At 41.5% G+C, this 17,588-nt stretch overlaps 1 protein-coding gene across 1 annotated transcript; it reads left to right on the forward strand.

Annotated features, from left to right (window-relative positions):
* Window positions 1-1,010: 1,010 nt before the first annotated feature.
* Window positions 1,011-9,543, forward strand: znf281b (zinc finger protein 281b). Its single transcript, XM_027013505.2, has 7 exons — window positions 1,011-1,127; window positions 3,023-3,454; window positions 3,658-3,771; window positions 4,546-4,669; window positions 4,993-5,076; window positions 5,289-5,407; window positions 5,561-9,543. The coding sequence occupies exons 2-7, from the start codon at window positions 3,074-3,076 to the stop codon at window positions 7,232-7,234; spliced, it is 2,496 nt and encodes an 831-aa protein (XP_026869306.2). The 5' UTR covers window positions 1,011-1,127; window positions 3,023-3,073; the 3' UTR covers window positions 7,235-9,543.
* Window positions 9,544-17,588: the final 8,045 nt, after the last annotated feature.

The raw sequence follows: 17,588 nt of genomic DNA on the forward strand, positions 1-17,588 counted from the left end.
TTCAAGGTTAAACATCTTTTGAAAAATTTGGTCTGGTCTTCTTCTGGTCTTGTCAAATTTTACATGTCACTTTTCTCCCATATGTTCCTCAGAGATCAGTAAAGTTTCTTGAATAAATACAATTTCAGGAAGTTCATTTTATCTTGATCTTACTGGTTTTGGATGAGTATTTTTTGTCAATATTGGGCTTTGTATGCCAGAATATCACTAAAGTGGATATTTGAGGTCTTGCGGTCATACTCTTAAGTCTCCTATGATCAATATTAAGGTCTTTTCAAACTAAGAAAACAAAGAAACATATTCTCTGGCATGGCTAAGCAAGAGAGGTTTTATGCAGTTAACGTTCTTCCTTCTCACATCTTACTTGCCCTGGTTTGTCAGTTAAGCTCCAAATGAATGTACATTCTAAGAATTATTTACCAGTCTTAATCTTAAAAGCGATAGAATTTAAACCTGGATCAAGTTATCCTATAGTCGACTTCTGCTAAAACAATAACAGTGCATTTCTTTATTAGGACTCAATAAAGCTGTGCTTTCACTTCATTCACTGTGTTTCTTGCACCATATCTCTGACCTTCTTGAAATGTTATATTTACAATAATAATATACATATTATATTGTTTTGCTATTGCTTAAAGCAGAAAAGGAATACGTTCTGATTTACTCTTTTTGACACGTGCAGAAAAATATTTGCATCCCTGTGTGTCCTTGAGCCCTGCCAAGGTCGAGCATTAATTTTGGAGATGAGCCAGCTACATCCCGATGTATTAATACGTATGCTTATATGTTCGAATTTTACAGCCAGCCTAAAATAGTATATAACAATAAACACAAAAATGCAAAGGAATGAAAATAAAACATTTTAAAAAAATGTAAATAAATAAAAAATCTTCTGGGAGAAAACTAATCAATATTTGGTTACTGGAAGCTGCAGTGCACAACTCTGTTCAGCGCGTGGCTCGGCTGTCTCTTCTCACGACCCGTCCCGTGGACCCACAATTCCCCGCGTGGAGACAAGATGGACGAGGGCAACAGCTGCAAGAGAACAATGTTTTGGCAGTAAACGTCTGAAGAGTCGCGCGTTGGTGTTCATTCGGACGTCGAGAATCCGCTGTGGACATGTACAGGTGAGCGGTATTGCTTTGAGCCGTTTTTTCCCGTCTCGAAACGTTGAAAGACTTCGAATTACGCGTCGTAGTCGCGTCAAAAGATGCAACCGCAGCCGCTCGGGCGAAAGAGCATCATTGTTTCATCCGGGCTCGCGGATGCTAACTGGTTAGCTTAGCCCTCCGACGTGTAGACTCGTCTCAGTGGCGACCTTAAATGACTGCCGTTTTCAAAGTGAACCGTAGAAAGTCTTCGACACCAGTAACGTTGATGGCGAGTCGCTGAAATGCTGCCTTGAGGTAGTCGTTTGCCATTAAAGGGCTATAATTAACCGGTTGTGGTTAGCGAGCTGCCTAATGCTAGCCAACTGTCCTTTTCACTGGAATTCAAACGGGCTAAGAGAGCTAGCGTGTGCTTGGCTAGTAACTGACGCTCGCTAACTGGCCATCGCAGGGTGGTAGCGGTAACGATGAGTACTCGGATGGCAAGTCGCTGTGCTTTTTAAATATGATGTCCCCTAGGACTGGTTTAAATGCGAGTGTAGTGTTTTGGCTGAGATTGGCGAGGTGGATGCCTCCATGTTTGGCTGAAGTAATACTAGGCCCTGGGAAATAGCTAAGCTAACTTAACTAGCTAGCCCTTTTTTCTTTTAGTTCCCTTAGCTACCCTTGGCTAGTTACCTAGCTAAAATATTTGAATCCAACGTATCTTTAATGCTTTAATTTGAATGTTTGTTTCGTTTTCCTGTTAAAGGTTTGTTAGCTAGGCACATAGCTGAGTAACTACATAGGCAGTTATTAAAAGTGATTTATTTGTTAAGCAGCTAGCTAGCTTGTTGGGAGTAGTAGGCTTTTTTTTTCTCCAGACAATGTTCCAGTTCATTTGTCCTGCGGCGGCGTCCATAGACTGCGTCGCGCAGTTAAACGTAGCTTCGACTAACTAGCCACCAAGTACTGTTTTTTAATGCTTATGCTGTTCATTGTTTATGGAAAGATCAAATTGAATGCCAGCATTGAGAGCAGCCTAGCGGGTCAGATTAGCAAAGGCTAGCCACTGGCTTTCGTTTTCTTGTTTGCTAGCTAACGTTGCCTATCAGAAGATAGCTAGGTTAGATAACTTAATTTTATTTCATGAAATTTGTGGCTATCTGTCGCAGTGAGAACTAATCAGTCTCTTTGACCTAAAAAACTAACTGCTGCCGCATTGAATTACAGTTTGAGATGAAACGCCATCTCGATTCCTTTGTGGTTCCAAATGCAGAAAACAAGTCGCTCTGTTCTGACCAGTCCTTGCTCTTCAGATCCTAGACCTTTTTTATGTTAATTGTTCTTGCGGTTTCAATATCTTATTTAGACAGAGCTATGTAAGGAGGAGAGAGGGACGCTCTCATGAGTAGTCTTTAATCTTCAGTGTTACGTAGAGATAGAAATTATCACCATGCGCAGCTATGACCTTGATTTCATTGAGCTTTAATAATTGCTTTTGACCTAAATGCTAGTTTTCAAACGGCGGTGTAGGACTGCGACAGTACCAAGGCATGTTTTATAGCTTGTTATTTTGTGTCATTGGTGTGAAGGCCTAATGCAAGTTTCCTAGGATCAGCAATCATTCTGCTAGAGCCATAATGCACAACAGTGTAGTAAACCCAATTTATTTGAACCAGCAATTATAAAACACTAGCTCAGTGAATAGCATAGTATGCAGTTTGGTATTAGTATGGCACTTTATTCTTTATGGATTATTTAAAATTTTTAAATTAATGTTGCATAACTGGAAACTTGCAATATCTCACTGGAAAATGAAACATTTCCATGTAGTTAGACATTATGTACAAATAAAATCATTTATGAGCACTCCCCTGTGTAACATTTTCTTAAAAACTAAGACGTTCCTTGTTCATTATTTCTGTTTGCAGCGCATCACTCAGCTAAAAAGACGAGAACATTGCCCTCTTGAGGAAGCGACCATGAGCATTATCCAGGACAAGCTTGGCAATGAGTTTCTGCGCAACGGTGGCATGGACCCCAATTTCCCCCCCAGCATGATCATGTTCAGCCACTTGCCGCCAGTCACCAGCTTTGCACGGCTCACCTCCCAGTCGGTGGTGGCAGACCTGCCCCAAGAAATGATCCTGAAGAAGGAGAGAGATTCGCCAGAGCACGGTGCCGGCTTCCTCCACAGCATGGGTATAAAGCAGGAGAAATTAAGCGAGTTCGACTACCGCCTGCCTTTGTATGGAGCTGGCCCAGAGACGGGCTCCGGAGGAGGGGGAAAGGGCACAGATATGCTCGACGTTTCCATGGGCAACCACCAGAACATGCTTCTACATGACATCAGCCTTAGCAATGTAAGCTTAAAACAGCACTGAATGCGACGGGTATTCTACTTTTGGAAGTGTATAGCTGTGTGTGCTCGTGCACGCATACTGAATGCTGTGTTTATCAGGTGTACAGGTGCATAACAGACCATCAGTGTTTTGAGTACTTCTTAAGGAAATTTGTGTGTGACTTTCAAAAGTTTTCATTTGAATGATTTTTGTGGTGTTGGTAGTTCCCAGGAAGACTGGGGAAAGACCCAAAAGACTCATCACACAGAAGAGGAAGGAGGGCAAATGGAGAAGGACCAGAAGGCAAAACCAGGAGGAAGCGAGGGGATTCTACCAAGGTGCTCCGGTTACACTCTCATTTCATCACTCGGCTCTTGATAAGGTTGTAGTGTTGAGTATATATGTGTCTTTCCAAGCAGGAACTTCAGGTTGTGAGCTAGCGAGATATTTATTTATTTTTATTTTTTTGTGTGTCAAAATGATATTAATCTACACAGTTTCCAGAGAACATTTCAAACAGAGGTCCTTCATCAGCTGTCCAAGTTTTCTAATTTTTATTGCTGCTGTAACAATGATGATGATGCAGACATTGAAGTCAGTATGGCAGCAATGAAATTAGGGAAATAAAGTACTACACTACAGGGTTTGAACCTTTCAATCCATGGGTTGAATGTTATGATGTGAACATCCACGTTTCCTACTATTAACTGGTTTGTCCTCGTACAAATTCAGATGCACTATTCTTGCAAAGCTGACAAAGGACCTCTGTCCTTCTGGAAACTTTGTGTAATTCGGCACAATTTTGAATATTTTACATCTCTTATTACCACACTCACTCACTTTGAACTTTCTTTGGATTAAAGTACAAGCATTCTTTTATTTTTAATATCTTGGGAGGGTTAGTCCAAAGGAATGGCCAACAATGAAGTGCAGTTTTTTTCCTTCACATTTTAAGTATATTTTCTAGAATTCCTTTACTGTGTTTTTGTGTAGTAAATACCAAAAATTAGAAAATTTAAGTGACTCATTACCTGATGCTTGGGCTTTGAGCTAGAGGTTTTATAAAAAGGTTATGACATGGTGGTGATTGAATGGTTCCCACTGTTACTCAGTCACTGATGCTGGATGGGGACGGAGGCCCCCTCTCCCCGAGTTCCAAACCACACATATGTGAACACTGCAACGCCGCCTTCCGCAGCTCATATCACCTGCGCAGGCATGTTCTCATCCACACAGGTGAGAGATGTTTGCTGCCAGCTCTCCTCTGAGGCTTCTATATTTGTTTATGGTTGGGATGATCCGTCACTGTAATAAGCCATTTTTAACAAAGGCCCGTCGTCTTATTTATGCACACATGATGTAGGCCACGCAGTTGTTTTTCAATTCGGGTCACCTGAAACGAGATGATTAGCATTGCTCCCGGTGAAAATAATTAGTAAAGATCGCCTCTGTTAACCAACAACGGTCCAATATGAAGGCAGCCTGAGACTGTGCTTTAAAAGTGGGATGTTCCATTAATGTGGGGTGGGTGTTGGCCTTTTTCATTTTTGACTGCACAGGTGAGAGGCCTTTCAGGTGCAGTCAGTGTAACATGAGCTTCATCCAGAAGTATCTGCTCCAGCGACATGAGAAGATCCACAGTGGTGAGTTCTAAACCAGCACATATTTATCAGAGGGGTACCTTTGTGTACATAGAGGGTTGTCAAATCAGTTGAAGCATTAAAAATGGATTTCTCTGTGGAAGTACTGATCTGAGAGTTAGATGCTAGACACTGGGGACGGGATTTAGATAAGGTGATGTATTTCTAGGCTAAGATCAAATCTGTATTGATTTTTCCCGTATTGATCTTAACAGGGGAAAAGCCATTCAGCTGTGACCAGTGTAACATGCGCTTCATTCAGAAGTATCACATGGAGCGGCACAAGAGGACACACAGTGGAGAAAAGCCATATAAATGTGATACCTGCCAACAGGTGAGAATGAGCTCATTTGCAGCCCTTCGGAAAATGTAGGTTACATCCATTTTTACTTCTTGGACTTTATGCAAGAATATGCTGTGTATTCTTGCAATTTCAGGGTATTTTATAGCTTGCTTCACATTTTTTGCTGTTCTTCTCTGGCTGCAGTATTTCTCTCGTACTGACCGATTACTGAAGCACAAGAGAACCTGTGGTGAAGCCATAAAGAAGGGCCTGGACCCAGGGATGCTGGACCTCGGAGATGAGGAACTGGCCCACGGCAGCTACCTACACACTCAGGGAAGCACCAACACGCCACGCAAAAAGGGCAAGTCTAAGAACAGTGGAGAGGGGAGCGAGCGCCGCAGGAAGAAAACAGGAGGAGGGGAAGGCAGCCACGGGCTCAGCCTGCAGAACTATGCTGTGGATGTTCCCTCTGGCTCCGCCGCGCCCTCCTCAGGTGTGGACGGCAACATGCAGAACCAGCACGCCAGTGGCCCCAAGCTTGTCTTCAAGAAAGGTGGGCGCAAGGCTGCCGACAAGGGCCTGCTCTCCATCGGAGAGGCCAGCTCCAGCTCAGATTCCCATGAGCAGAAGCTGCTGGGCCCCAAGTCAGGACCCCTGGACCTGCCAGGGGCCAGCGGAATGGATGGCATGGGCCTCCTGCAGAGTGCCTCCGTGTCGAAGCAGGTGGGGACCAGCAGCAATTACGACGACGCCATGCAGTTTCTGAAGAAGAGGAGATATCTAAACGCAGCAAACAGCGGCGGCGGGGCCGATTATGGTTCAGTCCACTTGCAGCCTCAGCAGACGGTCATCCAGGGTGGCCTTGGAGAGCCCACGTTGGCTCTGCTGGATACCTCCCCGCTGGTCAGTGTCGACAGCAAGCACGACAAGTCAGGCATTCCTGACGAAGTGCTGCAGAGCCTCCTGGACCACTACTCGCACAAAACTGACGGTACCCATCAGGATGTGACTTTCGATCTCTCTGACCAGCACCATGTGGAGCTGCACCCCACATCCGCCACGCCAGAGCTGGGCGCAGACGAGGGCTCCTCGAGCGGATCTGGAGACAAGAGTGGGATCATGAGTGAATATTCCAAGTTCCTGCTGCAGACCCTGGAGAGGACCAGCCACAGCGGCGGCTTCACGCTTGGCCCTGGCGGCGCCTTCCCCAGCTCCCTCTTCCTCGACAAGCATGTCTACACCACCTCTCCCCTGGAGTGCAGCTTCGGTCAGTCCGTCTCCTCTCCCATTGCCCCCTCCTCCTCCTCTGCTCTACCAAAGTCCCACTTCAGCATGCTCGTCAGTTCCCCGTCACCATCACATGCTTCACCCTCCCCTCAGCAGGGGTTCCACTTGGCAGCCCTGGAGCCCCCTGCTCACCAGCAGCTAACCCCGTCGCAAGAGCTGGATAAGCCTCCCTCCCCCCCCTACCCTCTTGCCACCCAGGAGCTCGCCAACAGGCAAAAAAAGCAGCAAGCAAAGAATACCAGTGCCACAGCCAACGGTGGTTGCAGGAATGATGCTGGCAGCAGCTCCTCCATCTACACCCTGGCTCCAACTCCTGATATGGTGACTTTGGAGCCCTCCAAGGAAGTGGATGTGCGCTCCACATACCAGATTGAGAACTTCGCCCAGGCCTTTGGCTCCCAGTTCAAATCGGGGCGCAGGACCCCGCTGCCGTACAGCGCTGACCCCCAGGTTGGGGTCGGGGATGCTGATCCCCGGATATCGCGGACTTCCGTGTCGGAATTCTCAGGGTATACTAGTCTGTTAGCTGACGTCAGCGAGCCAGCTAGCTCAGGAAGCAAAACGCCCACAAGCCAAAGCTACAGGTAAAGGTTTTGGTAGCCAGCCTAACCCCGTAGTGTGGGATGCAGACTCTTACCCAGTGCCCCCCCCGCAGAACCTACCCTTATTTTAAAAAAAATTTTTTAAACACAATATTAATTATTACACTGCCATTAAATGTTAATACAAGACTCTACCAGGGAAGGTCTGCAAGACCTCAAATGCAATTTTTTTTTTAATTTTCTTCTTGTTTTTAATTGTATTTTAGTCTTTTGTTTTATTAGTGTGGAGGATTTCAGGAGTAGATGTGTAATGTTCAACAAAACTAGATGGTAGATAATGACTGGCTTGACTTTTCACGAACCCTGTGTTTTAGCAATCATAGAGTTAAAAAAATAATAGATGATCTATAGTAATAAAACAATTGTCAGGGTCTTGCCCAGTATTCAATGGCAAAAAATCTCAGCCTAATGTCTGTTACAATAACTGAAAGTATTACTCAGGAAAAGGCATTTTAAATAATTCGGTGCAACTTGCACTCTTCTTTTTATTTTTAAACAATACACTTTGAAACTACAGCGAATCTTTGTTTTTGAAATTCCTTGAGGAGAGAGACTCAAAATAGCCTATTTTCATCTGATCACACTGATGACTTTTTCCACTACGTGTACATATGCAGAGACTGGTACTTTTGATGTCAATGTGAAAACACTTGGAGACTTCAATCACTAAGGGCCAGATGTAAGGAACAGAGAATCTTACATACATAAATTTACATATGTGCATGCATTCACATACAAGTCGCGAGTAGTCATACAAACTTATGTGCATGCATGTAAATATTTTGAAGTAGTGTCTTTAGAGCTACTGCGAAATGGCCTCAGGGTGTGTTGAACACTTTCATACCCTTTTTGTTCAACTTTTGTTGGCGTTCATCCCTTTCTATATTATTTCTCAAGGAATCAAATTAGCACTTTCAACCAATGAAGACAAAAACTGTTAAATTACAGATACAAATTAGCTTTTTGGTGAAAAAGCTGGGGTTTGTTTTTTTTTTTTTTTTTTTGGTTATTTGTTTTTTTGGTATGTGTGTAATGAAAAGGGGTGTTTGAATTTTTGGATGTGGGCATTTGAAACTTTCTTTAGAGTTAGTGGGATGGGAGGGGTTTTAGCATGCTTCAGTTGGGTTAGTTATGCTGTCGAAACGGATGCCATACAAATATCCTGTGCTGTGGAGCCTTGAGTCTAAGTTCAGGGCCTCTCTTGTGAAAGTGCTGAAAGTGTATTTAAGTATTAAATCTGATTTGAGTGAATAGCTGCAATTGGAGTTCTACCTCTCGGAGCAAAATTACGAATCTGACACCCAATGGACAAAAACTTTGCAAGTTCTCGCTTGGAGAAACCTCTGAGTCATTTACCCTTTAAGACATGCACATCGAAATTGGTGGACCTGAATCTTTTAATCTTTATTATTGTTATTGCTATTAGCTGAGATGAATCTGAAATGACTGAGTAAGGAGAGACTTTTATGTCAGAGGTGAGGTTAACAAAGGCTGGTTTGTGAGCCTCTTGAGTCTCCCTCTGCTCTGCTCCGACTGTCCCCATCTGTCATGAATCAGGCCTAGCTGTGGCCTCTGGCTCTGCTCCCTGACATCACACTGGGAGTCACCGACTTGGTGCCAGTGTTGGCGAGTGGGTGGGGGGACGGACAAAGCCTGAATGCTGCACTCCCCGTTGCTTTTAAAGAAAAAAAAGGAAAAGGAAAAATGGTGGCAAAAAGAATAAATTGACCTTAATATACCTCATAACGCTGTACAAACGGAAAAAAAAAAACCCAGGGACATGCGTTTCACGTAGCCTATGTAGTGGTAATGTAGTAGTATACATCAGTCATTGTATAATCATGTAATGCCTCCTGTGTTTACGATTATAGTTCATGTTGGTCTGTTTTGTTTTGGGTTTTTTTTCCCTTTCTTTCTCTGTTGAGCAGCCATGCCGAACAGTGTTTCATGGTAGTTTTGACCCTTACGATTTCATGAATTTGTTTCCTGTTCTCCCCATGTTTTTGTTTATTGCCATGTGTTTTTATATGATCTCTAAAAAGACTGTTTACAATAATGTACAAAACACTAAAATGTGTGATTTTATTTTTTTTTCACTTTGATTTTGTTGGCTGAAATGCATGATATGAAGTTTTTGTTTAGTTTTTTTCCTGATTACCACAGTTGCACCAAATGTTTTGTAGCAGATGCGTCCTCATCTTCAGATTCTTTCTTCATGACTCTACAGGGCTGTACATGTCAGATGACTTTATATATCATTAGATTAAGCCAATAAAACCTTTTGTTATGAAAACCTTTCAGCCTAAATGATTTTCAGGTTCTACCTTCCATGACCTCTGCTCTTGTGCCCTTAATCTGATCATTATACACATTATTGCAGATTACTCCTGAAGTGAAGATAATGAAGCCGTATGGTGATCTAACAGTAGAAATGCAATGGTGCTGGAAACACGGTTTAAGTGCATATATTTCCAGTTTGACAAGTTGGCGGTTTTTCAGTTTGTATAAAAGAAAATAAGCATGCATGGCAGCTTGCTTTATTCTATTATGACCACTGCGGCCATGGCAGACGGCAGTTTTATTTCTGACGCCAAAGCTCACTGCTCCAGTAGGGGGTGGTGGAGATCCTTTGGCACTTTGACCTTGGGGATTACTTATCAAAGGTGAACTGATGTAAAGTAAGCACAGTAATCTTAATTATTAGAGTGGTGTAGTTATGATGAGTCTAACTTCCCCCACACAGCACAGATAAAGCAAGTGCAGCGTGGCCAGTCTTGCTCATTGTTAATGCATAGATTATCTTGTCCATTTTAAAGGGTCAGGATTGTGTGATTTTATGTAGAAAAAAATGTAATATACCCTGGTCTGTACTTGATGCATCATTTCCAATTTGTATTTACAATTTTAGACTTTCCAATACTGATATCACAAAGGCTGGAATATGCAATTGATGTTTCTCCCTTTGTATAAATATGAAACAACCCACTGGGAGGGTGATACAGGAATTTGATCCATGTTGTCCAACCCCATCAATCTATGCTTTGTTCCAGTAGCCCACTTGCCATCGATTGGTCCTGGTTCCTCAACATTTCACACACCTTGTTATTCCAGGTGATATCTGAGCCAGTACAACTCCCTTTTTGCTTTCAAGTTTCAGAGGTAGAGGAGCTATAGCACTAGGACTCTTGCCATTAAGTGATTTTTAAAAAAAAAATTTTAATTGCCTGACCCAGAGATCCAACCCCAGTTTTCTGCATGCAGGTCAGTTGTCTTTAACCACAACACTAGCACAAGCAAACCAACCACATATGCTGAGAGTGGACGCGATGCAGAAAACAGCAGCGGTAATGCATGCGGCAGTCCGAAGTGATGGAACATTAGAAGTTGGGAAAATACCAGGGACTGAAAGAAGTGGTGTAAGGGGCACTTGTGGTTGTGACCCGTAATGCTACTGATTCGCTACCTGACTTTCAAAGTCATCGGCTTGCTGTCCTGTTCACACTGTAGGTCTTTTCTTTGCTCTGTAGTTCCTCCAATTTGAACTTGACATGCAGCTCATATGTCTTGCATATGTCCCTGTATATGATCCCTGCCACTATATCTAGCTTGCGTCCTGCTACTAGGTGCTGGTTTGTTTCAGAGACTCCTTTGCACAATTTTCATCACTGGTCTTGTTTGGTGTGATGCACCCCTGCTTTGACTGACCCTAGTACTTGATCTTGTACTGCCATGGTTGGTGATACTGCTGTCCTTCAGTAAGCTCAGTCTTGGTTGTATTTATTGATGTTTCGTGGTTCACCCTGCACAGTGGATCTTACATTTTGTTGGCTGCCTTGCTCCTTCCAGCTGGCATGCAGTCTTTGGTTTTGGATCATGGATGAAGTGCCCCATCATGTCAGCAGCTTCCAACTATTCTCATGATCTTATTTTTGTCATTCAACTGACTCTCAGGGACATGCTTTACCCCATGGAGGTACTTGGATGTTGTAATCCTCGTTTCTGCCTCATGCTTCGCTTATGATTGGAGAATCCCCAGGAATTTGTAGGAGTTCCCCAGATCTGTTATGCAGCCTTGTGGAAGTTCAGTTCCCTCTGTTCTGATCAGTTCTCAGTTTTCTTCTTTTATCTTGCCCAAGGACTCTTATTGGCACCGGTAGTGATTCTTGCACTTGCCCTGACACAGGCATCAAACCCCAGACTTCTGCATGCATCCAGATTTCTAGTAGTAAAACTACCTCTATGTTGTTGTATATTTTACTACCGTTATATTTATGAAATTATTTATTAGATTATTGGTCAGTATGCTTAACACTCAACTGATTTTCTTTTAGATTGTCCACCCCAACTTTCGTTAAAGTAAATTCCTTTTGTTTGAACATCCATATTGAACTGGTTGGATTCATTGATCTGCATTTGCATCTTGTATACTAACTGAATTATAATGACTATAACTGTATTTGCCATCCTGTTTCTGCTCCTGGCTTTAAAGGCTGGTGTGGAAACCCATAATCTATGGCTGCGTTTATTTTACAGCTTGGGCTATACCGTGCTGAAGCCCATCTGAAATGTGCTGTGCGTGTGATGAGTGACCTATGTAGTCTATAATGTTACTAATAACTTCTGTAGGGAGTGTCTGCATAACTTGTCACAAATGTCAAAATGGGTTGTGTCGAGAACATAGGCTGTGTGTTTCTCATCAATGATTATTTCTTGTTTGTCTTCTGGAAATGGGTTGGGTGTAAGACAGCCTCACGCATTTTAGGAACTTTGGACCCAGCGCTATGGTGACTGGACATTCCCTGAGATTCCTGACAGCTGAGAGACTGTCACTGTGACACTTCCTCTACCACTCCTGTTAGAACTTCAGATACCTGACCTTTGGCCACCCTAAACCCTGGGACACATCACAGCAAGTTTCAGTAACGGCGCATGAAATTTTCCATCTGATTTAAAAGCTTTAGACCAGAAACAGGAATGAGCCCAGCTGTAGCCAATGTCAAACCTAACCTGGCGTCATTAACGGGAAAAGGGTTGTTTGAATGTGAGGTATTTTATACCTTCCAAGCACCCTTACCTGTCCTCTAGCTCCAGGTTCTTAGCCGTGATAAGACTGCGATAAGCCAAGCAGAAGCTCAGAGAGTTGTATGGAAAAGATGTTGTAAGAGAGATCAAATGCTCCTTGGAGCCCAGACCTCATAAAGAGCTCTCAGACAAAGTTAAAAATAAACAGAAACTTGTTACAAGAGGCAATAAATGCGTAAAGGTTGATCATTGAGGTTGCTGTTCAGTACATGATAGTTTGCCAGGCTCCATCACAACGTGCTAGCTGGCCTGCCCAGTGGAGGATGGGTGAGTCTTGGTCCTCCCAAGGTTTCTTCTCCTGCCCAGGGAATTCTTCATTGTACTGTTGCCTTCGGTTTGCTTGTTAGGAATCTGCACCCATATGTTTGTAAAGCTGTTTTGTGACAAAATGTGTTGTAAAAAGCAGCATATAAAAAAAAGTCTGACTTTGCCGACCAACATTACAACCAGTGCGTACCAGGCACTGAAGCACATGCTAAGAACCCAAGACTTTGGAGAAGGTCTTTCCTCCCTTGGCCATTACATACAATATTGAAATATCACATTTCAGCAAAAGTTTATCAGCCTCTGCTGTACTGTTAGTTTTCCTGATAAAACCTGTTTATGTATACAGGTTGTTTTCTATTATTTCCTAGAATATTATTTTTTTTATTATTATTATTATTATTATTATTATTATTATTATATATTATAATGACACCACAGTCAAGAGTTAAAGCTAAATCCAAGTACACACTTACAGCTCTGTTAATGTTTGCTTAGTTCATGCAAACATTTAATCAGTTAAAACACAGCTCAAGGAACTAAAGGTTTGTGCTCTCCCAAAATAGTTAGCCTCATCTTTTAACAAACAGCTTGAGAATACAGCAGAAATCAAAAATATATACATTGACTTCATTGCTGTGCTAATACTTTATATACACACAGCTCTGGAAAAAAAATGAGACCACTACAAAGTGATTAATTTCTCTAGTTTTACAATTAATGGGTATGTGTTTGACCAGGCTGAGCAGTTTTGTTTTATTCTTTAAACTACTGACAACGTTTCTTCCAAATTCCAGATATAAATATTGTATTTTAGAGCATTTTTTTTTTAATTAAAATGACTAATAGTCAAAATATCAAAACAGTTACAGAAATTTCAGACTGCAAAGAAAACAAGCTCATATTCATTTATAAACAACACAGTACTAATGTCAACTTAGGATGAGTCAAGAAATCAATATTTGGTGGAATAACCCTGATTTTCAATCACAGCTTTCATGCGTCTTGGCATGTTTTCCACCAGTCCCTCACAATGCTGTTCGGTAACTTTACGCCACTCCTGGCCCAGAAATTCCAGGAGCTCGGCTTTGTTTGATGGCTTGTGACCATCCATCTTCCTCTTGATCACATTCCAGAGGTTTTCAATGGGGTTCAGGTCTGGAGATTGGGCTGGCCATGATGGGGTCTTGATCTGGTGGTCCCTCATCCACACTTTGATTGTCTTGTTGAAAAAAACAATCATCAGAGTTGGGGAACGCTGTCAGAGCAGAAGGAAGCAATTTTTCTTCCAGCAGAGTTTTGTAAGTGGCTTGATTCATGTGTCCTTCACAAAGTCAAATCTGTCTGATTCCAGCCTTGCTGATCCTGCACCAAATTTTACAATGGGTGCGAGACACTCTGGCTTGTAGGCCTCAACAGTTGTCTGTCTAACCATTACAGGACCAGGTGTTGGACAAAGCTGAAAATTGCACTCATCAGAGAAGATGACCTTACTCCAGTCCTCTATGTTCTAATTCTTATGGTCTTTTGCAAACTTCTTTCTGGCTCTTCTTTGCTTCTCAATGATTAATGGCTTTTTCTAGCTTTGCACAACTTCAGCCTCCAGAAGTCTGTTTCAAACGTCCTCAGTGTGGAAGTCACCCAGCTGCTGCATGACATTCTTTTTGTAGGTCACTTGGTCATCTTACACTTGTTAAGTGACATTTGAATGAGCTGGTGATCATCACGGTCGTTTTCCACCTCTGCCAGTGTGTAGCTGTTGTTGTCCCTGTGTTTGCTGCTTCACCTTGTTCTATTGGACTGCAGTTTTTGAAATTTTCAAGATGGAAGCAACCTGGCGCTCACCGTATCCCTCTGCCAGTAAAGCTACAATTGAACCCTTCTTCTCAACTCTCTTGGCACGGTCTGTTGCTGTATTTTGACTACACTTACTTTTTGGGTAGTTCTAGCACTGCTTTTCCCATCCAGCTGGTTCTATAACAGGCGAACAGTGATGACAGCAGCAGTAGTTTTTATACTGTTTCTCGTTAGAACAGGATTTTGTTAAGCTGATCACCTATTCAGCATCTCATTAAGTAGAATGAGGTGTGTCAGTGAAGGAATTCAGCAAACACTTGAATGGAATGGCTGCTGTACATGTGGAGATGCAAAAAATTGCAGTGGTCTCTTATTTTTTCCAGAGCTATATATATATATATATATATATATATATATATATATATATATATATATATATATATATATACTGGAGACATGGGATGACTGACTAAAGAACTGACTAAAAAAAGTGTACCAGATAATATATATATATATATATATATAGATTCTTTGCACACACACACACACACACACACACACACACACACACACACACACACACACACACACACACACACATATATATATATATATATATATATATATATATATATATATATATATATATATATATATATATATATATATATATATATATATGGATTCTTTGCAACAGAGTGCATAATGTATTAGAGTAGTACTGGGTACAGAATCCACAACCACTGGCACCACTACTGTACTTTGAAGTTAATCAACGGACTACCCCGTATATGCTACATCTGCCGTTAGTGGCCTCTGTCTACTGGCCTGGTCGAACCAAACAGTAGGAGTTAGCTGGAGACATTTTTTTCCATTTATATTGTAAATGCACTTGTACATAGTGTTTAATCAAACACTGAATTATACAGCATTAATTTTTTCAAACATTCTATATAAATGTATATATGCATGCATAAAACATCCAAACCTGCCCATTTGGTTTTTAAATGAAAAAAGGAAACTCATGAAAGAGGCCACTGGACACATGGCATGACTGACTAAAGAACTCACTAAAAAAAGTGTACCTGATAAACATTTGGGTGGCAGACCACTCTCCACCCAGCACTGACCTCAGCATGAGTGATGAACTAACATGATATACCTAATAAAGTTGTTCCATCTTAACCCACATCCACAGCACTCCCAGGCAGTGGCAACGCTATGCTGATGCATAATCTGTTCAGCAGTGGTCCTGTAGTCTGAGACTGGGTAGCATTGAATGCAGAGGAGGGTGACTGTTGAATTGTGCATGCCAACTGCTGTTATGATATATGCTAGTACTGAATATGAAAGGTGTGATGGTATGGATATTAATACCTGGGAAAGAGAAATTAGTAATATAAATGTCAGAAAACCTACTAAAATACTTAATCTACGAAAGGAAGAACATTCTGCACTTAAAATTTTAAACAAAATGAGATTGTTATTAGGTCTGCTGATAAGGGTGGAGGTTGTGTTGTTCTGAGAAATTACAGGAAGGAAGCACTCAAGCAGCTTTATGATACTAGTGTTTATAGGCAGCACAGCCCTGACATCACTCCAGTTACAGTCTACCTTTCAATCCACTATTAATCATGACATTTCAGGAGGACACCTCCCTGATCCTGGATGAAATCTTATTGTAGATAATCCTCACTGTAGGCGTTTAGAGTTTCTCCCTAAAATTCATAAGGATCCTGCATCTGTTTATTCCAACAGACAAGACAAAAACATCAAAGACATGCTTGTCAAGAGTGATATACACAATCATTCAAATAATAACTGTGGTACTGTAGCCTGAAACCGCTCTAGATGTGCTACATAAAATGTTTTAACACAGCCACTGAAATAACAGGCCCCACAAACAGATCAGTTGTCATCCCCCATTCCTGCTCATGCATCACTGCGGGAGTTGTCTACTGTATTACTTGTAAGAGATGTAATCAGCTTTATATCAATAGAAGACTTGCTGATCAGTTTGTTAAACACCTTCAGACCTTCAGAATTCAGGATTCGTTGTTTCCAGTGACGAGGCATTTAAACGCCAATGAACACTGTAAACACTAATGGACACTGTATTAATGACATTATGATATCCAGTAATGATCTGTTGGCATCGCCAGTTGTTGCTCTGCCAGCAATGAAAAAAAAAGATCTACTTAACTACAATCTTGGAACTTTAGAACCCCGGGGAATGAATGTTATGATTTAAACATGATTTAAACATGATTTAAACATCTACTTTTTCTTAAAGTATTTTTCTTGTACTTATTCTTGTACTTTTGAAAAACTGGCTCCTCCTCCTACTAACTCAGAACTCTGTGTACTTTACCACAATGTTTATTCATTGTGAAACTGGCAAATTGTAATGTATGTACAAAATCCAGTCCTATCTCTTGATGAACTATAAAATATGGAATTATTAATATAAAAATATGATCCACATCCATTATCAGGCTTCCCTGACTGAAATTGATTCTCAGTTGATTAGTTAATTGATTAGAATTAGAATTAAGATCAGATAGTTTAATTAAGCTGACACCTTTCATAAACCAACCTACATACATTCATACAGTAGATCAATGTATAATGACATTTTGTGGTCAATTTAATTGTGATCTAGAAAATAGAATACTTTTTAAAAACTACCTCTTGTATGGCGCTGACAAAGAAGCTTACTAGGGTATCTAGAAAGGTTTGGAGGAGTGTTCATAGGACAGTTCTCAACGTGACAGGTGTCAGGCTGCAATAAGCCTGTTCTATTATTATCTGAAGCGCTTTGAATTGCCATTGTGTATGAAAGGTGCTATATACATAAACTTGCCTTGCCTTATCTACAATTATTTATAAAATAAAATTATCCCAATTTAGATAAAAAGTTCTGACTGACAGTTCACATGCATGCCTTCCAAATGAAATGTAACCAGACTAGATCTCTATTGCTTATTTTGTTCTTGATTGCTTTATTGCTTATGTTCTTGTAGTTCTGTCCATGCCAACCAGAGGAGGATGGGTTCCCCCTTTAAGTCGTGGTTCCTCTCAAGGTTTCTTTCTTAGTGAGCTTTTCCTTGCCACTGTTGCCTTTGGCTTGTTCACTGGGGGCTTGGACTTGGACATCTGCAAAGCTGCTGTGTGACAGCATCTTCTGTAAAAGGTGC

The sequence above is a fragment of the Electrophorus electricus genome, chromosome 14 (genome assembly GCF_013358815.1).
Source record: "Electrophorus electricus isolate fEleEle1 chromosome 14, fEleEle1.pri, whole genome shotgun sequence".
Lineage (NCBI taxonomy): Eukaryota > Metazoa > Chordata > Actinopteri > Gymnotiformes > Gymnotidae > Electrophorus > Electrophorus electricus.

Coding starts and splice junctions, on each gene's coding strand:
- znf281b (XM_027013505.2), top strand. CDS start 3,074: ATGAGCATTATCCAGGACAAGCTTGGCAATGAGTTTCTGCGCAACGGT. Junction 3,772..4,545: donor AGCGAGGGGATTCTACCAAG/GTGCTCCGGTTA, acceptor ACTGTTACTCAG/TCACTGATGCTGGATGGGGA. Junction 5,077..5,288: donor ACATGAGAAGATCCACAGTG/GTGAGTTCTAAA, acceptor TGATCTTAACAG/GGGAAAAGCCATTCAGCTGT.